Source organism: Centroberyx affinis, unplaced genomic scaffold (assembly GCF_046629955.1).
Source record: "Centroberyx affinis isolate AG114_WGS23_722 - 3 ecotype Tasmania unplaced genomic scaffold, CSIRO-AGI_Caff_v1 ptg001368l_1, whole genome shotgun sequence".
NCBI lineage: Eukaryota > Metazoa > Chordata > Actinopteri > Beryciformes > Berycidae > Centroberyx > Centroberyx affinis.
In genome coordinates, this window is record NW_027279855.1 from 357,359 (window position 1) to 381,674 (window position 24,316).

Consider the following 24,316-nt stretch of genomic DNA (forward strand, 5'->3'; position numbering starts at 1 on the left):
CATGGTCCCGGCTCTCTCTGAAGCAACCGGTCTGGTGTTTCAGGGAGGGTCATCCTTGTTTTTGTCACGTAACAAGCCCCGATGATCGGAGGTTAGACGTTCTGGGACATCGCACAGCTGCCTGGAAACATGTTGTTTTGTAGCTGACCTTCACTGTATTCCCACTGCGTAGGATACAAGCCCTGTGTGTGAGTGCCATGCAAATTGGTCCGCAATGTTATTATTATCATTTTTTTATCATCAGCAATTTAGTCATGAATTCCACCCTCAGTCATAGCTGGAATATTAGACTTGCAGCAAAACCAAAAGTATTGCTCCAGATTTCTGAACCAACCAGGAAGAATTTACTTCAAACTTTAAACTCCACCGAGCAATTTCAGAGAGTGTGTGCATGCATTTTTCATATTTTGGGTAAGATTTGGCGTGCAACTTCAATCCTTTTCAGTGTTCGAGACGTTTCATTTTGTTTGACAGCATCTGTTCTTGAGGAATTCACATTTTCCATCACTGTCAGTGTAATCCCCACCAAAACACAGAGAGACTATGAAGAGTTACTGGCTGTCATGGTGGAGATGTGGTGGTCTATGGTTACAACCTGCATGCCCCTATGGCAGGAAAAAGGATCATAAATCATAGTAATAATCATGGTACAAAGTAAACTCAACGATCTACTTCTATTCATCATTGGGCTTTGAAGCGCAGTCCGCATTTATGCTACATCATCTGAAAACACTGAAAGTCCTCTCAGGCAATCATGTCTTGGCTTCAGCTGTGCAATATTCCTACTGTAACTGCCTGTCAAGCAGCTACCAGCAGAGTAAAGATGATCATTTGGGACTTGGATAACAATAAATGATGAAACTCGAAGAAAGGAGGAAGATGCTTCGGGCTTATTTGGCTTACTCATCAAGAATGACAAAGTGCTGCGTTTTCATTGGTGGGCCTGTCGCGCCCGTCCATGTGTTGGTGTCTCTCTGGAGCCTGCGATTGGCTGACATGACGGGCTGGGTGACACCGATAGCCATAAGCCGTGTTGTGAGCGGATAATTTGATCAGCTTTAATACGAGCCGTCTCTATAAGTATCTTTACGAAATGACCCTCCACTCTTAGATCTTTCCTGCTGCTCTTACTGAAGCTGTAAGCAGAGATAGGCAAGAGGAAGAGGGGGAAATGGGATAAAAAAGAAAGGGGTGGGGGGTGGTCTTTCAACGGAGGGACCTTTAGGGTGCAGTGGGAGTGCTAAGATGGGAGTGAAGGGGGGTTTGGCAGGATGGGAAATCACAGCCCCTTAGGGTGCTTTACAGATTATTCCTGCTCTCCTTTCATCTGAGCTGTCGGGGGGCATCTCCCTCCGATTAACCACTCCATCACTTATTAAGCACTTTGAGACAAAGGGGGAGAGGGAGAAGAGAGAGAGCGCTAGGAGAAGGTATCATTAACATGGAGCTCTAGTCTGTGTGTCGGAGGGTGTGTTTGGGATGTGCGGAGAAGAGGAGCCTGTGTTTGGGTTGTGTGTCCCCTGTGTGTGTGTGTGTGTGTCCCCTGAGAGAGAAAGAGCGGGTGGAAAGAGAAAGCACAGAGAAAAGAAAAAGCGCCTCCTGCCGTGATATGAAAGACTGTGAAAAGACAGAACCATTTAAAGTCTCCTCAATTTCTTCTCAGGTTAAGAAATCCACAAATCAGCTGAAAAACCTTTTTTTTTTTTTTTAAACTGGTGTTTCTTCCACTAGAAAATACTTTTACGCCTGTCAGTAGTTTTGGATGCAGCTATAGAGGGAGAGAGAGACAAACAGAGGGAGAGAAAATCCAGCTCAAAAAAATGGGTGAGAGGCAGAATGATGCAAGAGCAATGGGTGAAGCAGCAATGCTGCAGGTTCTGCACAACAAACCTCCATCCAAACAATGAACTCACACCCTGCATGTATGCTGTGCTTCATATATTTTCCATACTTCTGATTCATATATTTCCACTTAATTCATTGTAACAGACAGCTATGTTTAACGTCCTCATTTTGATATATCCTTATTGATATAACATTTTTGTGCTGTATGCTATGACCCAATTTCATTAAAGGTTCGTCTTCAGTCACTCTGAGGTCAAACCTGAGAGGAACGTGGCAGCTGATGCTCCATTCATGTGACCTGATCTTATTGCTTAATTAGAAGGCACCTCCTCCAATGCTGAACAATTCTCCAACTTGCTGTTACACCCAAAGACATCACTCCTATCAATTTTAAGTTAAATTGATTTCTTGACCCTGCTAACATACCCTTACCCTTGGAATCAACCCTCTATCTCTATTACTTTCATAGTTATGGCTAAAAAACAGCAATCATCTAATGGTGGGAATCCCAGATCTGGATCACCACCAAAATCACATCAATTGATCCTTGGGCCAAGGCTTTCTGTCTACCAAATTTCATGTAAATCCATTCATAAGTGTTTGAGATAGTCTGCTGACAGACAAACAAACTAACGGGTAAAAACATAACCTTCTTGGCAGAGGTAATTACAGCTCTACACCACAGCAACTCTTAATTACTGCTAATCTTCCTGTCACCCATCTCTGGCAATGTATTCTTTACTGACATTACAGGACTGAAGTTTTAAAACTGTGCTTAAAACAAACATGAAGTTTTTTTATGAGTGGCTGGTACGGGAGGAGATGGTAAAAAAATATCTTTTCGGAACGGGTTCAGCCTACATTGGTCAGTCCAGCTTTCTCTGAACGCAACACTCGCTTAGTAGGTTTTGTTTTTCGCTTTTAAGTTTTGATTCGTCACGCGCTGAGAAGACTTCCTGCCAGTGTCTGTACCTGACACCGCAAATTAATTTGGGTAAATAGGGCAAATCTACCGGGTCTCAATTAATGGGGATGGGACACTCTTCTCTCTTGCAGCTCCAGGTTGTGATTTAGACTGATAAGACGGGGGTACTTTTACATAAATCTTGCCTAGTGCAGCTTTAAGCCATCCTATCCTATATCGCGGTGGGGACACGACCCCACTATGCTGCAGTCATGATCATGCCCTAGTGTTGTCCTCGCTGCTTGACTGGGACAAGACTGTGCTACATCTGAGCCGTGTGACCCAGTTCCTGTGATGAAGAGCAGTACGGCCCCACGGGAGGCTGCCTCTGCTGACCTGCTTGAATAATTCACTCTGAAGAGTAAAACCCACGACTGCCAGCCACCTGGAAGATTACATGAAGGGGGAGGGGGGGGGGGGGGGGGCGACTAACGGAGGAGAAGAGGGGATAGGGTGATCTTCAATGACAAGAGATGGGATGAGGAAGTATTACGCAACTGAAGCTTACAGTACAAAGAGCCGACTGAAAACAATCCCGAAGTCGAAAGCCTTTAGAGCGTGAATGTCTAAATGTTAGTGTCTAAATGAGGAGGATAAGGCTGCGTTCACACTATTCTGCTATTTTCAAACTGCCACTGTCTTTTACATTAAAGCCAAAGAGGAGCTGCCGCATGATAGATGTAAAGCAGCTGCTGTGGAAAAAGCACTGCACCTGGCAGAGCAGAGCGCTTGCTCAAGCTGAGAGAAGTTCAACTTCTCAGAGGAGTGCTCATGATGCGGACTGCATGCTTTGTGAGCCGACCAATCACTACGAAGAGGAGGCGGAGTTCCAGGCTACGTAGGCAGCTGATAGGCAAGATCAGCACAGTCCATGGTCAAACAAAATACACAAAAACCCAAATCAGTGGTACTTCCAGCATGCAATCATGTTTATGTAACCCACATTGATTTTATGATGTTAACAAAATGCCACACATTATCACCTGCTAAATAGAGTATTTGACATTTGTTATGGAAACAAAGTGCACATTGCATAGCCTGCTTTATCACAAAATGATAATCAGCACAAAATGTGATTGAGGCAGTGTGCTTTCTACAAAATGGGAAGACTGGTGTGAACACACCCTGAGGAAGGCCATCAAATCCCCATCATCAAATCCAGATTTATTAACACAGACATTTTCTTTCCCAACAGGACAGAATCAGCTATTGCATTAACTAGCTGAACAGCATCTACACCCTACCAGCCCCCCCCCCAATAACCAAAAAAAGATCACCATTAAACTAATCAGTGAAAGGTCAAAACCTCATTAGCAGGTGAAGAAGCCATCGACTCTACATTGACTGGGAAACCATCGACTAGCAAGTGGAAAACCAATAGAGACTCGTTCAGCTCCAGCTCCAGCCATACATCCTGGTTACAGGGCTGTTCTATATGTAACAACGTTAGCAGGACAGGTAGCCAAACCACCTCAGGCTTATGAGGAGGAGCTGCAGCTAAACACTCTCTCTGATGCTCCAGGTTACTCTCTCTCCTGTTCTTTATTCTCACTCTGCTTTGATCCACTGCTCTCTTCTTCCATCCCTCTCTCCTTCATTTTCATCCACAGATAAAGAAGTGAGGTTAGAAACCAAACAAGGCTGTTTTCTGCTAATGATCAATACCTAGCAGCTAAAGGCAGGATTAGTGGCTGGATCATGGTGGCTTCTATATGTCTGGCTCTGACTGGAGCTGACCTGCCTCCTCTATGTTGGTCATGAAAAAGCATGAACTTATAATGGAGGGAGAGGAGAAGATACTAGCAGGCAGCATGGTAATCAACCCAAACAACTCCTCCGCAGCTGCTGGAACACACACACACACACACACACACACACACACACACACACACACACACACACACACACACACACACACACACACACACACACACACACACACACACACACACACACACACACACACACACACACACACACACACACACACACACCTCTGCTGGCTATTATACAATACACATTACATAATTCAAACACTTTGTGTGTCTCTGAAATAGACGTTTGGGCTGAGGTGCCCTCCCTCAAAAACACCCACTCAGCTCTTTGAAAGTAGCACCAGCAGAGGGAACAGGTACACACTCGAGCTGGCGCCCCCGCTGGATCAAGGTATTTTGTGTTCCTGCTGGGGACGTTTTTTTGCTCAGATGAATTCAGCACGACACGCTTGGTTATGCAACAGGCTGCTTCGAGCGAAGCAATACACGGAGAGCACGCATCATCTGAAAAACACTACAAGCTAGAGAGAGGAATGTTCTCCTGGGTTTCATCAGAAAAAAAAACAAGGTTATTCATTAGATTTCAATGGTCAACTTAAGTGCAGTAATAGTCAGTTGAATAGTGAGGTTTAAGTGACTCATTTGTGCGTCATTTCAGAATGAACTTCAAAAAAAAAAAAAAAAGTCTGTACCATAATACAAAATCAGATCTACACAAAGATATATGAAATTCTGTCTGAGAAAGCAGGCTTTAAAGTTTCGGGGGGTCAAAGGCTGAGCTACAGTATATAGCCCATTTTTCTCCATTAGAGAGGTTCAACATTCCTTTATGTGTGAAAAAGGCAGAAAATCAAGCTGACATGCTTTGATTTCTGACATGTCACACGTGTCTCTCGGTATCAGCCTGCCATCCAACACCAGAATCGGATTCGGTGCGGCCCTAAAAACCAGAACGGCCGTGACCTCATCTTTTAGACAGCTGACGTGGTGAAACAGCCTTGAGGGGCACCTGGAGGGATTTTAGGGCCATTTCCTCCACATGAAAACAATTACATCATCATTAGCCTAATAAGTGGTGGCAGAGGGGCCCGATGCTGAGGCACCGGGACAGGAATTCAAGAAGCTACGAGTAAGGAGGGTTAAATAATAGCATCCACCAGATAACCATTACGGTCACATGTTTACATCGCTCTAACTCTTTACAGCATGCGCCTGCCACCAAAGAGGAATGCTTGTTTTCATTAGTGGAGATAAACAATTGTCAGGGTGGCCAACTGGCAGCCTGACTGTACATATGTACAGTAGACTTGGAACGGAAACTGCATTATCAGTTGTGATGTTGCCACTGCAGGCTGTTAAAACATGAATACCACGAAATCTGATTTAGCGGAGCGTCAGATTTGGACACGATGTTTTCAGGCGTGGGAGGGGTTTCCGATATTCACTGAAAAATCAACATCAGCGAGCTAGATGGAGATGAGGGCCGGTGCGATTAGTGAGGCGAGGAAGCCGAGCTCGTGCAGACTATGCAGTCCCGCACAGGAAACGGTCAGTCTCCCTCCCTGGCCCTGGGAGAGGAAGTCATAAAGCGGGATCAAACGCCTTGCACCACTCACGGGCCTGCCATACGAATGGCATGATGTCAGGGAAACTCATGGCCTCGAGTTTCAACGTGCTACCAACAAGCCACAGCCTTTCACTTATAATAACTGAAATTATAAGACTTGATGCATTGAAGATTATCTGTGGGTTTGCAGGGAGGGTAGTACATGACCCATGAAACTGAAATATCCTTCAATATTTATAGTATACAGTTCCTACCATCTCTGCTCTCTCAGAAGTACAGTACACAACCTAATTGACCGCTTTCTCCTGCATTTATATTAAACATGGAGAAACCTTGTTCCACTCAGATAAGTGGAGTGGAAGGAACACTGAAAGGTCATCCAGGACTTGCATTGCTGAGATGTGGAGGAAAAAAAAAACTTGGAGGCAGAGAGGTCTGAGTCAGGATCCTGCCTCTATACTACTGCACTAAAAACCTTATAAGCACAGACAGCAAAATCCCTGTAGTAAAATATATATACGGTGTATGTAGGCTACTTCCTAACTATTTCAATTGCCACAAGCAATTTTGTAATCTTGTTTTCAGTGAGTAAAAAAATGGCACTCACACTGACTGTGGGTGTTGAATCAATGTTTATTTGGTTCTGACCCACTGTGCCTCTATACATCTAAATTTGGCCATTACAAATACTGAGGCTTACACTACTTCTCTGCTTCCTCAGCTCCTGCTTACACTGGGGTCAAAGGTCACGGCTCTAGATAAAGGCTACAGGCTAAATGGGATATTTTAAGGACCTTGCGCTCACTTTAAATTTCCCTACAAGCCCTGGGAAGAATACTATTAATAAGTGAATCTGCCTCGGCAAGCAGTTTGAGATTCATGTCGACTCATTTGCCTCGCTGTCTCCCAGGCAAATTCAGTATGTATGTATGTATGTGTGTGTGTGTTTCTGGCTGGGGGCTTTCTCTCTTGACTCACCCATGAACATGCCTGGATGGCACTATAGGAGCTGGGCAGATCTCTATGCAACACCCTAGCATGCAAAAACTGCACACAGCATCCCAAAAATAACAGCTGTAGTACCTCTAGCTACTGATTAAGAGTCAGCTAGTGTTTCATCCCCAAATGGTTGAGGTAAGAACTAAATTCAGGCTGATCTGAGTGCAGAGCTGTGAAGGGGATGTACTTGTGTACCAGTACTTTGTTTTTGGTTATCTCCTTGTCCTCTAAGCCTCATTTCATGCCCACTTTTTTTTACATTCTTAATTTAAACCGTTACCCTGACATTTCCACTGCCACTCTTTCTCTTTCCACTCTGGCAGGGGAATAAAAAAAGAAAAAGGAAGCAAAACAGAGGGTGGAGGGATATTTAGGTCTAGTCACAGAGGCTTTGAGAAACTGATACCCTTAAATTTGCCCTTTGGTTTCCATCAAAATGTCTTAGAATTAGAATCGCTTGCATTCTTCACTGAAACCAAGGGACACTGATAGCTGTAGGCCAACTTGCAACCCGGAAAATAGTTTTACACCCACACAAGCAGAGTCTTGGTGGTTCTTTCAATCACTGACAGTGACAGTGTGAGAGGCTGCCAGGCCTCTACAGACACATCCGACTGCTTACTGGGGAAGAGACACACAGATATATAGGTACTTCACTAAAGACTGGGGGGCTCAAGGACATGGACCACCCTAGGTATGAGTACACAGATGGATGCACACACACACACACACACACACACACTACTCTTGGCAGACAGCGAGGGCCAGGCTCAACATACCTGCTCTCACGATGACTCACTTTTTAACTGCTTTCAATGGATGATACAATGGAAACATGAGTGGAAAACAACATTAGGACACACAACATCAAAACCCCATATGGCCATGATGGTCACACCAGTTGCTGTTTTTCTGCCGTTTCTCGCACCTCGTTGGGTTAAGCCCGCTTTGTCTAAACATCATTATGTCTGGACCACTTCTGCTGTTACAAAATGTTGTCATTGGACCGCGGATCCTTGACAAAGCTGTCCAACTTCTCTTCACACACACTGTAGAGGTTGTACAGTGGAAAACCAGGATGTCAGTAATCTCTCTGACACACTATACTGCCTGACAAATTCCTATGGACACTTCTGGGGAAACATTTAGACAGAAACGCTAAACGGCGGTCAGGACTCAGGATGTAGCAGGGTGGTGTAGTAAGTAGGGAGATCACTTTTCAATACAAGGACGCGGGTTCAAGCTCCCGTGTTGGCAGGCATGTGTCCTACTGAAGTGTCCTAGAGCAAGACACTGAATCCCTACCAGCTTCACTGACACTGTGCTGTGCTGTAGCTGACCCTGACCTCTGACCTCCCTGTTGCGGGGAGAAGAGAAAAGACCAATTAAGTACCACAGTGTATGGCATCAACACGGCCAAGGTTAGGAATCTAAAAATGTATTTACTTGAGGTACTATAAGGCGCTGGGAATGAGTCAAACATTCAGTGAATGAGCAACAAAAGCAATGTTCATGTCCAAGATAGTGGAAAACATACAGTAACATAATCCCCGCTGTCCACTATACCATATCTCCAATTCCTAGAACAAACCAAACCTCAAGCAGGCCCCCGACACACATCAACCATCCTGCATAATGAGGTGCAGAACCACAGCGGGTAGAGCGTTGCTCAATCTCAGGCTCCGGCTTCGACCATGTGGAAAGCATCTCAGTCGCTGCACAATCACCACGTCTAAACAAACAGCAGAGGAGGGCATTTTAACTAAGTGGCATTTGGGTAAACTCTGCAGCTCCATAACTGTCTAACCCTATCAGCGGCTTCCCCGGGGCAGTGTGCGACTCAAAGCAAAAGGGGGCCCGCTACAGATGGATATCCATCACATCTCACCACTGCGGGGAAGGCGCTGGTCCCCCGACTGGCCACTTCAAAGCCAGAACAGCCTCGCCACGCTAGGACACTGCGTGTTGCTGAGGCCCATTTACTTCAATATGGGCAGGATGGCTGCCAACAACAGCAAGAGGAAAAGGGAGAGGGAGGCGGAGAGGGAGAAGGGAGAAAGTATTCTGGTCTCCCAGGGTTCTTGGGGATAAAAGGGGGAGAGAAAAAAAGAAAAGTCACATCTGGTGGTCAGAGAGTTGGTTCTGGCGTTGATGTGAAATCTGATTAGGAAAGAAAAGAAGGCAGAGAGACTGAGGGGTGCCTCTGTGCTGAGCTGTCCCGCCAGCAAACCATGATAGAGGATAGAGAGAAAGCCTTCTTTAAATAGACTATTTTCTAACCTCTGAGGGAGGGATACAATGCTCACCAAATCTTTCACAGACCATCCGATTTCCTCCATTTCCTTGTATGAATCAAAGCAGATTTCCAGTCCAACCCACAGCTATAACGTCAGTGCTTCTCCTCCAGAATGGACCAACTAGTCATAGTGGTAAATAAAAAGGTGGGTAAACCTGATCATCATGAGGTAAACAACCACCAATGTGACAAAAATCTACCTAAAATATAACAAAAATCTATTATATTTTCAGAAAATCATCAGTTTATATTTTTTTCCCCTTAAAACACCCTATGTTCATACAACTTATATCAGTTGTTGATGTATACAATGGATATCATATCATACAGACTGAGCTGAGAAGCGCACATCTCCTACCCACAGACCGAAACACTGATTTCTCCTCTCTGCCGTACTCCTATGCACTCAGTTTTGGCATTAGACATGTGAAGGAGGGTGTGTATTTGTGTGCGTGTCCAAGTTCTGGTCACACACGCAGGACACCCGTCCATAAACCGCAGAGGGATTTCACACGCCCGCAGCCGAGGTGAAATCCACAGAATCCGAGGGGGTTGAGCCTCGCAGCGCGTCGGCGGCCAGAGCCACGCATGAAATGAGCTTTGCCGCTTGGAGAGCCAGACTGGGACCGTGATGAGAGGGACGAGGTGGATCCTTTCCCCTAATGTCATCTGGTGTCTATAAATCCACAGCTTGAGAGCGGTGAGAGAGAGGAGAGGGTGGGGGAGGGGGTGTTTTGTGGATCAGAAGAAAAGAAGAATGCCCTTGCCTCAGGTTTGTCTCTTTAAAAAAAAAGAAAAATTCAATGTCCCAAAATGAAAAGACACAGAGAAAAACAAACTGTTGTTACAGAGAGACCACAGAAGAGGGAACACTGTGCTGACTTTAATAAACTGAGTTTCAAGAATGACGTTTCTTTGATTTTGAGGAAAATCTATTTTGTCACTCTTGTCACTCTGCTAGCAGTGAGTGTTCCCCCACCATGAAAACCGGATGAGTTGAGTTTAGTAAACACAGTCGACAACGCAGCGGGGAGGCAGAGAGAGCTAATGTACTAGAGAGAGCGGCAGAGAGAGGAGGGGGGGGGGGGAGAAAGAGAGATAATAGGCAAAGAACAAAGGCAAATTATTCTTTGATATCGCACACACACACATCTAATATATCCCCTCCATCAGTTTACCCTTGCCCCCCACCTTAACACGACAAGCTCAAGGAGTAGGTGTCACACCAAACTGTGTGTGGGTGTGTGTGATGGGGGTTGGGATACACACACTCTTCCTTTTATAACCGCAGGGAGTAGGGCTGTGACTATGATTGTGTTAGCAGCTCATGATGCATGCTACCAACCTTACTCCCGGCCATTTTATTCATTTTATTTCATTAGTGTGATTGACAGGGAAAACGCACATTAACAAACATATCTGTAAATGTGCCAGCGTTGGGTAAAAAAAAGCTACTGTTCTCTTCATGTCTCGGACTCCCAACGCCGGTTAGCAGCTGAAGCCGACAGAGTGTGGTTTTACATAAGACAAGTAATTTCAATAAAAAAAAACACAAGTTAACTGGTCCTGATTGGTCAAAGAGGAAAACTCCAGCTCCTACGGTTGGACAGGGAGGCTCTCATCTGTCGCGGGGTATTATCTGAACACAGCAAATGACGGTCCCTCATTTTCAAACACGATTGTTAGTGGGTAGCACCAAAACGTCTTGGTATCGGGTGACCCCCCATTCAAACTGTTTCCAATTATTTCCCAACCCTGACTCTTCAGAAAGACAAAAGGCCCTAGTGAATGCGAAGGGGGCTTCATGGTTTGTCTCTGGAGAGCATTTCATTTCTCTGGCTGGAATGAGCTCCTTTGTTCTCACTTTAACTCTCAGCATCATATAATCGGCCACCATCTGGGGCTCTTGTTCCTATTCTCTTCCCCTCTCTCTCCCTCTCTCTCTGTCTGTCTCTCTCTCTCTCTCTCTCTCTCTCTCTCGCTCTTCAATCTCTCTCTCAACCCCCCTCTGCAGATGTGCAGCACATGAATGTCCGCGGCAGGAAAACATACATCTGTTATCAATCCCATACACTTCCCTGCATGATTATGTAATGTTATAATGACGACCAATTACCCACCCGGCTTGCCCTCGACATCTCAGAAGTTCAACCATTACGTTGGAGGGCAGTGTGTGTGTGTGTGTGTGTGTGTGTGTGTGTACTATTCACTACAAAGATAAAGTGACAGAGAGTGGGAGAAATGGGATGGGAGGGAGAGCAAGAGAGAAAGAGAGAGAGAGAGAGAGATGAAGGGGTCACACAGAGATCTCTTGGCCTTTAAATGGCCTTCATATTCTCACTCTATTCTTTCATGGGGTTTACAGTTGTCCAAAAGCACAAGATTTTCTGCTTTGCTCTTCCTACACGGTTCACAGTTCACTCCCTTTATCACTGCCTAAATCAAAAGTCTTTCCAATGCCTCCGACTTGTACAGAGTCCAGCAGCAAGGATTTTAACCGATATTAACACAAGAAATCTCATCACACCAATTCTGGCATTTCTTCACTGGTTACCAGTTCGTTTCAGAAGTGACTTGGATGTTGCTAGTCACTTTTAAAGCACAGATAGTTTTGACCCCCAGTTATATTTCTGACACCATAACCCCTTATGAGCCTGAGCGCAACATTAGATCCCTGGGCAGGGCCTTTGTTCTGGTCATTAAATTCTTAAATTCTTAAATCAAGAATTGAAGCTGTACTGTGCAATTCCACAAGCTGACGGCCTCAAATGGTCCAAGAAGCAACTGAATTTTGAGGACTTCAATACCCAGAAATATTGCAACGTAACGTCCACAAATTGCACAGAACACGCTCAAGATTTACAAACCTGCAAAATATCTAACATTTTCAAAAGTGGTAATGTCTTCCATTGAGGTAACTTGATACCTTGTGTTTTTATTTTTCTTTCAAAGACATTTGAGAGCATTTTCGATTAATCATTTCCTATGCGCTGGGGAAAACTGAGAAGTCTCATGCATTGCTTATGGGTGGATTTTCTCTTGGACAGCCCAGACACATTACTTAAATTCAAAATAAGGAAATATTTTTGAGGAAAATGTTATATAGTGGATCTTTAAGACTAAAGGAGATGGGGTTTTCACCATCAGGGCCCATACTCTTTAGGAAGCCCTCCCCAAGGAGCTCAGGCCGGCAGAATCAGTGTCATCTTTTTAATAACTTATTAAAACATATTTGTCCAGACGAGCTGCAGCCCCCCCCCCCCACCCACCATTACAGCTATGTCTTTGTGTTTGCCACTGTCCTCTTCTTTGCTTGCGTAACCTTATTTCTGTCCCTTTTGTTTGTCTTGATTGCGTAGCACTTTGCAACTCTGCTTTAGAAAAAGTGCCAATTATTATTTTCGATAAGTATGGCTATGTTTTGCCCTAATGCATGATCAGTCCTCATGCTTATCTTTTCCTCCCAGCCTGCACGAACTGACTCCAAAAGAAGCCAAAGAAACGGATTGAACTGGATGACAGATGCTGATCAAATGTGTCTCTGTTTTGTCTTCACAGACACACAACAACAACCCACATTTGGCAGGTCAGGGGTTTTTCCATATTCTAGTCTACCAAAAAAAAACAAAAAAACGTCTGGTATTTGCAGTTTCGCATGATCTGAGGGTTCTTAGGTGAACGCAGGTAGTTATTTAGGGCAGGCATTTCCCTAGTGGCAGAGAGTGGATGTTTTAAGTAGGAAACAAAGGCCGTCTAAGTAAGGGTTGTGACGGAGGAGGCTCTTTGTGGGGAGATGACAGGGGAAGACTAAAAATCTGTCAAACGAATGCCATCAGCTCCACTGATCAAGGATCGTCTGATGAGGAAGTCTGCTTAATTGGAACTCATCAATAAAGAAGCACCATATGCTCAAGCGCAGACAGACTATGAAGGATGAGCCTCATTAAAAATCATAGCAGATTATCTGTGAACAAAAAAAATGTACAGGGAACATTAAGAGTGAAATAAGTGGGTTTAGGAGTAAACTAGTGGTGGACTTGAGGTGATCTAGGGAGAAGTGTCTCCATCTACAAAATATGCCTCTTTGCTGCTGATCCTTTGTTAAATGTATGTGCTGTGATGTGCACACACACACACACACACACTCCAGCCATCCATCCCCCACACACCAGACAAAAGAGACACAAGCTAATAAACACAACGTAATGTAGCAGGCTGGAGTTATTGATATCATTTACATGGCATTAGCCCATCACCCATTCGTGTGTGTGTGTGTGTCTGTCTGTCCCGAGGGGGGGGCGAACACACACACAGCAGAATCCCATCTGTCAGTGTTGCTGACAGTTTATGTGTGTGTGTGTGTGTGTGTGTGTGTGTATGACCGCTGGGGGTGTGTGGTGGAAACATGACAGATCACAGCCCTAAATGATAGGGGGCAGAAACATGATAGATGGAAACGTCTATTAGACACTAATTTATATTAATATCAACACGCTTGTGCATGGACATACACACACACACACACACACACACACACACACACTCATTAAAACCACTGAGCTCCTTCAAAACAAATACTGTACTAAATAGCACCATCCTGCATGCCCTAGAGACAAAGACATTTTAACCTAAATTAAATAGTAGAAAAGAAGGCTGCACAGAATAAAAAAAACAAAAACAGTCGTGGATTTGATGCCTGACTCATGAGAAACAAAAAAAAACAAAAAAAATGTTGTTTCCCTTGCTGTAAACCGTATGCTACACTACAACAGAATATAGGAATTGTGTTATTTAGATTATCATACATAGTAAAGATTCCCAATAATATCTAAAGATATTTATATTGTGTGCTGATTTTTTTTCCCACCTCTTTGTTCACTCGATTCTCTTTGGGAGTGACTGTTAAGTGGCGATAAACACTCCCGATAGTGGTGCCGAGGGCAAATAAATCACATTGGGTGGTCAAAAAAGAAAAAGCAGCTTCTTCACCATTTACGGTAGCATCGCTAGTATATACATATTACTTCACATGATGGCTATATTTCATTATCACGACAGGAATCGCGAGGACAGATCGCATCGGAGCTTAGCGGCCTGCGCTCTCTGTACTGGCGCAGTGCCACCGGTCCAAAAGCTTCACCGCTAATTCTCCAAGCGCTCCAGATGGCCAGCATGCTATTAGCCGAAAAACAATGCCGCTTTCACCAATAAACCCTTCACGCCGCATCCAAATGTCAAACTTTGCATCTAATGCCTCATGTAGGGTAAAGGCTCTGGCCCGTAAGTGGGAATGAGAGTGCAGACAGACGTTTGCCTCAAAACTTTACAACCCCTCTGCACTCGCAGTTTTACAGTAACACTGGCTAATGCGTGCGCCCCAGTCCGGTTCCTCGGCTTTAGAGATGGAGGTAAAGAGCTGCCAGGAACAAACGGCTTCATTACCCCTCTCTCTTCTCTCTCCTAATGCCCCGCTTCTCTGGCTCCCATTATCTCCGGGAAGCCATTCAAATAGATCAGGTTACTGCTTGTGGAGGCCCAGTAACGCTGCAAAGATGGGGGTTGACATGCGCTCACCCTGGAGTACAAACCAATAAAAGCAACCCCCAGCGTGGTGCGGTGGGAAGTGGATGAGCCCCGGGGAGGACAGGAGGAGCGGAGGTGGCGGTATCGGTCGGGGGGGCCTTGGGTTGAGAGGTCGAGGTGGCGTCCCTTCGCTGGGGAGATGATTGGAGGTATCAGTTTGCTAAAATAATGAATTACGGGAACATCTGATGTGGCTGTGAACCTCTGGAGAGCACAGTAACGGGACAGGACACTGCAGAGAACACAGAGTTCCTGTATAGACACACAGCATGAGAGGAGTCACACTGCAGGGAGGACATACAGACATACTCCACAAGCGTGGAGCCCAGGGGATGCTGGGATGGTGTGACCGAGGGCCAGGTTACCAGATGAAAGCATCGCTGGCACTGGCTGATATGATGCTTTTCTGCTACACAAAGTACCGGGGTTGGTAACCTAAAGTGTTGCATAACTGGTCCTCAGAAGACAAGTATTCCTAGCTACAGCCGCCACATAAAGGTCACTTAGAGGCACTTCTATAATGCATGATGCAGAGGAGGGCTCGGAGAGTCAGGAGATTATTACACTTCAACTCATAGCCAGTCTAGGACTCCATGTCCTAGACGGTACTGAACACAATCCAGCCAGCCAGCCAGAGATTGGCGAAATATCACAATGACAGTAAAAAGAAGCAGTTTATGATCGTTTAAGCATTGAAAGATTATCATGAATCAAGAAGGATGAACAAATAAAGCTAAACCTGAGAGTTTTCAAGATCTAATGCTAAAATCTGACAGCAAAAATAAAAGTCTCCTAATTGAGGTCACACAATGTGTACAGCAAGATTGTTTAGCCAGAGGACAATCAATGGTTAGCAAGCAACAACGTCCGAGACGAAGAAATTGTACCCTGAAGGCAATGTTTTCCTTTAACTGGCAACTTTGGGGACTGATACTGATCTGCTTTCCAAATCGCCTGCTTTCAAGCTTTTCAACAATCCATTTGTGTTGTCAGTTTGAGAGACAGGGGGAGTGGAACCCCAGCCTTGTTGCCATTTAATGGAGGAGTGACCTGAAAGATCAGAGGTTATCTCCTTGGGGATGTCAGCTGGGTATAGGGCTGGAAATAAATGACGGTTTCCCATGCAGACAGGCAACTGCTGTAGCTCTTTTAGTCGCCTTTATGCTGTTTCTCTACTGTGTGTGTGTGTGTGTATGTCATGGAGACCCCTGGAAAACACACAAGAGCTGCCATCTCACCAATCTAGAAACAGTGGTCAACGCTTACTGGTGGACATGACAAGCTCTCTAGAGATAAGACAGTTTAAAGAGAAAATCTGCTGTCCTTATATCAAGGACTTACAGTATACAGCAGGTTTTGCAGTATGTACATAAAAGATATATAATTTACAGACAAAAATGTATCAAAAATACAGATTTCCTCAGCCGCTATCAAAATAAAATCTCTGACCCGAATCATAACATCTTCTGATGACACTGGCGATCAACTTTCTCATCAGTGCAAAGTGAAGTAACAGCAGTGGGTAAAAAAGAAAGCTTCCAGCCCGATATGCCCATTTACGGTCAGTCAGTATTCCACAGGCTTGTTAAATAAATCAGAGGGTCTCCAGAGAGCAAAGCAAAACATCGAAGGCTCCTTCCAAACTCAGCTTGACCAGGAAAGAAAACAGCTCGGCTCCAAGCGAAAGCCTCTCTAGGTATGCATGCACTCTGGAAGCCAGGCTTATGGCCCTCTGGAAAAGCGCTGCGAAAACTTGAAAACATTGAGGTTCCTCGACCTGACGTGTCCATGTGACATGAGATATCTGTGTAATGTGACGCAACATCACTGTTACCATGTTTCAAAAACATATATAAATACTGTGCGCTCAAATAACAAGCCTCTGTTACTCTTTTTTTCCCCATTCGCTTTTAGTGACAGTATACCAATTCTGTGCATTTTTTAGTTATGAACCACAAGGCCCAGCAGGAAGCGAGCCAACAACTTTTGTGCTAAAGGTTATCATTATTGTGATCCAATATGGAAAACACTGATTATATTTATATTATTTAATTCAGAGCTTTAAGATGGTACGTTACTTAATAGGGCGTCAAAAATTATTTTGTTTAAATTATCTTATTATTAATTAAACCTTTTCTGATGTAAAATGTGTTAGGTGAGCCTGCATCCATGGCGTTTGACTGCAATTATAGGCTGATTATAATTCTTGATCTTGAGAATATGTACAATGCCACATTGTTGTATTCTGAGATACTGGTGTATCTTTTTACCACCACCGACCCTGGACTACCAGTGTCTTTGAAATCCATGATATTGTATCTCCTTCACCAGACACACAGCAGTTTTATCAGCCAAACCTCTCTCTCTCTGAGTCAAAGCTCCTCTGCCTAGTCCCAATACACACCACACTCCCAAGGACCCTCTCTCCAGTACACACACACACACACACACACACACACACACACACACACCATTCCCACCCTCTCAGGGCCTGGGACAGAACATACCATTCTCTCCATTTCTATCCTCCTCTCTATTTTTTCCCCCCATCCAAGCAAGCCAGCAAGCAACATGTGGTGTATTTATTTGTTTTTGGGCTGTTGTTGGCTGGGAGTGGATGTTCCCAGCAGCAGCAGCAGTATCAGCGCTCGGTGGGACCAGCAGCGGGCCGTCTCTCCGACTGGCAGCCGTGCCAGAGGGAGTGGGTATACTGCATGTTGGCCCTCTGCTAGCAGCTTGTAATTATGAAGAAGTCGTCCTCCTCTTTCTGCCCACACACTTATTCAACAAACAGACACACACACACACACACATACACACACACACACGTACAGGTCTTGTTTTTATCCTCTCATAGGTCAGTCAGTCTATACACAGGAGACAACCCAATTAACCCAGTAGCCCAGGCAAGGCGAGGCTGATAAATCCTACAGGTTTAACCCTATAGAGTTTAACGTCTTTTCACTGGTACAGCAGGTAACTGGGCAAAGAGCAGGAACTCTTATAATTAACCTTTTAATGAAGTTCCAGCACACTGCACTAATCTTTTGCACGGTTCAGCTCCGAAACAAATATTAACTGGTAGCGGTCCACACATCTCCATAGTTGTTTCTATAAAATATTGAAGAAACATCTGAGGTCGCCACGAGGACAAAGTGGATGCTGCATAAAAATAAACATTGGGAGATGGGGCTAGACAAGAACACTATGCTGGCCTGGTGCACACTCATAAATTCCCATCCAAGCAACATTTTTTAGATCAAAAAGTTACATCTAAACATCAATTTAGTAGTTTTGTTAGCCTGTGATGATGTTACATATGATAACTTTTTACATATTTGGCTGTCAGTGTTAGGTATTTACATATTATTTAACAGTCCTTAATTAACATGCTGCAATAATAATACTACTTTTCCCAGTAACGAGTAGTGAAACAAATTACTATTTCAATTATCACTAATAATATTACTGGTAATTTAAATAGTTTACCAATAAGTTGTTACTTTTGTCATCACCCCCTCTAAATATTAGATTGAAGTTGAATTACACAAAAGCACTGGGTGCCAACATCAGACTGTTTGCTATTGTTTTATCGTTTTGACTTCACAACTATGCAACATAATTTCTGGACCATTAACATTTTGTGACCTGGAATCAAGACACCTTTATGGTTTTCAGTCATCTGACAACAGAAATGGAAACAATTTTGGCCATTATTAGATAGTTTATAGTGAAGAGAGACAGGAAATATGGGGGGGAAAGAACATGCGACAAACGTCCCAGGCCAGATTCAAACCCAAGACGCCGCAACCACATGGTATGCGCCCCAGCCAACTGAGCCACCAGAACGCCCAAAAGACATTTCCACTCAAAATAAGTGATGACAGCCTGAGCTGGAAGTGACAGAAAGTGGGTTTCTTAACATTACTGGCAATGATGAAAACCCCTTCCCATATGCTTGCTTTAAGGCTGGAGCTCCGCTCTGTTTCCATCCATAGGGGGTATGATGGTGATGTTATCATGACTCAAGTCTCTGAATGATACATCTCTTCTCTGAATGCACAGATAGAGAATCAGTGCATTCCTCAGTGGCTATGCACAGACAGAGGTCCTGAGGGAGACGGGCTGCTCTAAACAGGCCAGGGAAAGCTGCCTCACCCCAAGCTAACTTACTCCTAATTTGAGAGACAATACAGGAGGAGGAGGAGGAATAGGAAAGACATTATTCCTTGTTCTTGAAGGGGAAAAAAAGACGGCATTCAAGGACAATCATAATCAAAGTGAATGAGGATGGCGTGGAAGGCGGTGGTGGCAGGCAGGAAATGCTAGAACAAATATGTTGCGGGTGTTTTTTCCCACTTAAGAGCTGGTTGAAAGATATACAACAAGAATTTAGGTTTGAGGAGAGACAAGCTACATGCTCAAGAAAGCAGATTTTTTTCAAACACATCCTTCCCTTTAAAATACATTGCTGTGTGAGTAATTCAAGTTTGCCCCACTTTCTCAGGATGTTAGAGAGGAGTTTTGTATTCCCAGTGCAACTCGGCGCTGATATTGCTTCTACCTGAGCCTGAAAATGTTGTTCTATATGCAGCAGCAGCAACAACAAACAACTCCAGAAATGATTTAACTGGTTTTTGTCTTTTCTGTTTTGTTTATGCATATGGAAGGGAGTAAAAAATGTGAGAGGTAGGTTCAAGAAGAATAACTTGCTACAAGCTCACCTCTGGCTATAACACAAATACATTACTTGAGAAAAACACAAGCACATTAATTTATGATAAGAGCAACATAAACCCTCAGAGTTGACCCAGATTCATAAAGGTGAAGCTCAATCGGTTGGTAGGCAGCAGAGGAGAAAACTTCTCTGGAGTCAAGCTTCACTTGACAAAGCAGAATCACATGGACGGGACGTTCTGGAAAAAATGAAATACGACTCTGACCAAGTTCCACTGTAAAACCTAAACGACAATGAGCGTGGAGAACAGCATTTTGCCTCAATACCCCAAAAACCACAGGTTCCACTGTGCAGTTACAGTATAGTTACAAGACCCTGAAAGGGACTTTTATAAGGACATTTCTCACAACAAGGGAGGGGAAAAACCCCCTTAAATAAACTCTCTTTCAGACTATTAATCCAACCAACATCGTTAGAATCCACCACAACAAAACCACTCTATTGCGCACAGTGGCTAGACAACTAATTACAATGAGTCACATGTTGGGAAATCTCCCCAAGAGGACATAGGCCTCTCTCATTGTGTATGCTATATCGGTCTATGGTATGGTTAGACCTTGGGCTTGTTTCTGTGATGGTCCACATGATCCTGATAACACACTTAAGGTCTGCTGAGGGCTTGACAGCCTCTCCTCTTACCTGGACCTGCCCTTTGCCCATGATCTTGTCCACGATCTCGTTGTCGTCCTTGTTGAGCTTGCTCTTGTCGTAGCACTTTTCGTAGCACAGGATCCGCAGGCACTGGGAGCCCTCCAGCTCAATCTCAAACTCCTACCGGATGACACAGGTGAGGAGAATAAAGCACTGGTCTTTGGATAATGAGTAAAAACAGTCAAAGAGAAGGCACTTGCAAACGGAGACGTCTTGTTGCCTGACCTCGTTCCACTGTGGCTCGGTGGTGTCTCTGAAGACCCGGGTCTTGGCCTTGCTGACAAAGTATCCATACGAGTCCACTTCCAGGGTACAGTAGAGATCTAGGAGGAAACACAGGAGGTAGACAGATTCATCAGCTATGGTACTGAAGTAAGCTTACCAGAAAGTAAACTCTGGAAAGTGCTGTGAAAGCTTGAATACATTTAGCCTCCTTGACTGCTGTGTCCACCGGACATGCGATATCTGTGAAATGTACACTGTTAACTCAAATAATAATAGCCTCCGTTATACTCACTTTTATCGTCTTGTAGCAAAAGTATAGCGATTAAATACATTTTTAGTTATAGACCATGTGGCCAAGAGGGAAATGAGCACCTAACCTTTGCGTTAAAGGTTAACATAATTACAGGCCGACTGTATTTCTTGACCCCGAGTCTTACGTCACGTTTTAAGTCTTAAGTCACGTTTTAGGATTCTGTGATCTTCTACCTTCACCAACCAGAAATTGGCATATCCCATTGGATGAAGATACTTAAGTGTAAGACTTGTCAGTGTTGGAGCTTTTGACAATGCTAGATCAATACCTACGCTGCTCAAAGCAATATGTCTCTGAAGTAGGACATTGTTCACTTTTTAGCATGTCTGTCTTGGGGCTACGCTGTCATCGCACAGCGTTCAGGCTTTTGTTGGCAGTTCAATAATTTAATTACAATTGCTAACAGGCAAAAAGTCTGATCCAGGACCCAGAATGAAATAACAACACCTGGATCTATTTTTCTTTGTTTGTAGAGAAGTTCGAATTAGTAGAATTTTTAAACAATGATTTAACAATGAAAGTCAGTAAGTGAGTGTCCAATTTTGGTAATGGACCAGTCATGAATATGCGCTTAAAAACAGAAAATGTTCAACCAAAATGAATCCTGTTAGAATGTCAATAAGCTACACCTGACAGGTATCCAACTCATGCTTATGTACACATTCAGAACCCCCCCCCCCCAGGCTTTACATCCTCATACCACAGCCTTTGCTCCCTTGGGATCTGGTCCAACTCGGCTCTTACAAGGAGCAATTAACTCTGTTAATGTGTTTATTTAAATGCTGCTGTAGCGGTTCCTATAGACCACGCTGCCGGCTGTCTATAATGTGTCTACAGTACGTCCCAGAGGCTAGACCCTGCCTCCACAGCCCCTGGTCCCTTGGGTTAACCCCCATCTGACAGCATGATGGATGGATATACAGCTCGACCTTTCACTAGGAGAGACACCAGGATTGGGTGTGAGAGACAGACAGAGAGGGGGGGGGGGGCAGGCTGTCTCTCATATACATACATATAAACACACGCACTTGCTGTCATGCATGGCTAAGTGACATCAAAAAAACCGGCATGACCTATGTCTGGTTAAGGTTTAGGGAGAGATACCAGCCATACCACCCGATAGACTGGGGCAAACACTCACATATGTTGCCATAGCGATCACTACCAGGACCATACAGTATAATGGCATCTCATTCCATCTGGTTTCATTCCCACTTTGTTTGTTTTCTCTGCATCCTGAAGGGCCCTGCATAATGACTCTCAATGAGGAAGAGATTAGCAGCGGTGGTATGTGGTAAGTTCAGCGGAGGAGAATTCGGTGTGAACATCTGGGGGATATTTTTAAAATGGAGTCATAGCGGAGCAGATAACGCTTCCGCCACATACGGAAGCACTGCAGCTCACGGCCGTCATCGCTGGTCAGACATCCCTAAGCATACAAACTGCCCGCCAGAGTTAGTTAAAGTCAAGAGAAGGGATGGCATTCTTGAAAACCGGATTGGTATCAAACCTGATCCCACTAGTTCACTCTGGTGGTACAGTGCATGGTGGCAATTCAGTTTGCTGCTCTTTACAGCTACAGAAACAGCAGTTGGTTGTGTTCTGTTCAGAGGACTTAGGTGGTGAGGGCGTTTGTTCATGCCCCAACTGTGATTTAAACCTCTGTTATTCAGCTAGCCGCAGACGTGAGTGCATTCATAGTCTTGGGCAGCTCCTACATTTCTCTGGAAGTCGATTTCCTCTCCATCTGAACTGGGTTTGTGTGCCTAGACCTAAAATTCAAACAAGGCCAAAGAGAGCATATTTAGAGAGGTCTTTTTGTGGCCCCGCAGTGGAGCCAGGGGGGCTTGGAGAAATAGGACAAACTAAACGAGGCCTGGATACGACTGGTGGAGCTCCATGGGTTTTCATCTTCCTGGCAGGTCACCATCAGGCTCAGAATGTAAGGGGGGTAAATTGGTCAGCAAGGGGTCTCTGACCGCTAAATGCAGGGGTTAATGAATACCATCCTTTTCCATCTCAATCAGTATGGACCCCTCTTTCTGGTGTAAGTGTGTGTGTGTGTGTGTGCGTGTGTGTGTGTGTGTGTTTTCTTATATAGGGGGCTAATCCGTGCCTGAGGCTGTGTTGACTGCTAGGTCAAACAGTGGGTTCACAGAATTAGGAGACAAGTGACAATCAGTTAAACTAATCAGGCGAGCAGGGCTCTACATGTAGTCCCAGGCACCAGCTAGGGCAACTATCTGTCTGTGTGTCTGCCTGTCTGTATTTCTGCCTCCCTTCTATTATAAAGTAGATGTCTTCAAAACACAGATCTTCATTGAATATATGTATAAAAAAACAAAAAACAGTACGGTTGGCTGATTTTGGCAATTTTGCTGGAAGGCTCCTAGAGGAAATCTACTTCTGAGAGAACATTAGGAGGGAAATGGCATAATCAAATTCTTTTCATAGGATCCAGAATGACAACACTAATAAAAAGGAAGGCAAATATTCAGTGGGAATGCATGCAGCCATGGCTGGATTCGATTATACGCAGAAAGTGCCACAAGCCATGAGAACATGTGTAGCGTTACAGCAGCGTTTTGCCTTGAGATTCTTGGAAAAGGGGCAAGCGGCGAAGATTTTGGTTCTGAGACAAGAGTACACTCCTGGTTAGGCTCCCTGCAAACTAGAGAGTCACTTCTGAGATTCAGGAGGAAAAGTTGTCATATAAGCTACTTTTGCATTGTTATACTACATTTTGACTTATATATCAAATCTGAGGTTATCTTCTTGAGTGTTGTCGGATAAGCTGATGTAACTGACAGAAGATTACTGTGATTGTGCTCACTAGAAATGTTATTTACCTTTGTGGTTGACTAACTGCAGCAGTTTAAAATGCCTTCTTATTTGGATCTTTACATCCTATACTTTGCAGTGTGGGCAATTGCTATTTTACAGTATCGGGTTGCAGCAGCTGCAGAGTGAATGTAGGGGAAACAACACACACACACACAAAGACAAACCACAGCTCCCTCGATGTCTACAAGAACAAAGTGACATGTTTAGCACCTCTCTACTAGGTCATGTTTTCCTCTGATTTTTTTGAACAGTCTTTTTGGGAGATGCTCCACTCCCAGCTCATTCCTCTGTGACCCAGTTAGACTACTTTGCCCTAGGCGGAATTGAAAGCCCTTTCCCATTGGGGGAGATCTACGTGACATAAATAACACAGAGCCAATAAGATGTTTTAGTACATGCTTATGTGATTATTCAATTAAAAAAACAAGAAAAAGAAAAGAGAGGCTATTATTGACGATTACATGTCTACGTAACAATCTGAACCACTGAATAATGACTGCTATTTCCAGTCATTAC

The 24,316-nt window shown here is 44.3% G+C and overlaps 1 protein-coding gene across 1 annotated transcript in view; it reads right to left on the reverse strand.

Moving 5' to 3' along the window:
• Nucleotides 1-24,316, reverse strand: part of abr (ABR activator of RhoGEF and GTPase) — a gene marked incomplete at its 5' end in the record, with an annotated part of 63,386 nt that overhangs the window by 23,725 nt on the left and 15,345 nt on the right. Inside the window, 2 exons of the mRNA XM_071525934.1 lie at nt 20,407-20,538; nt 20,644-20,741. Coding sequence (XP_071382035.1) covers nt 20,407-20,538; nt 20,644-20,741 — 230 coding nt within the window. The remainder of the gene's footprint in view (nt 1-20,406; nt 20,539-20,643; nt 20,742-24,316) is intronic.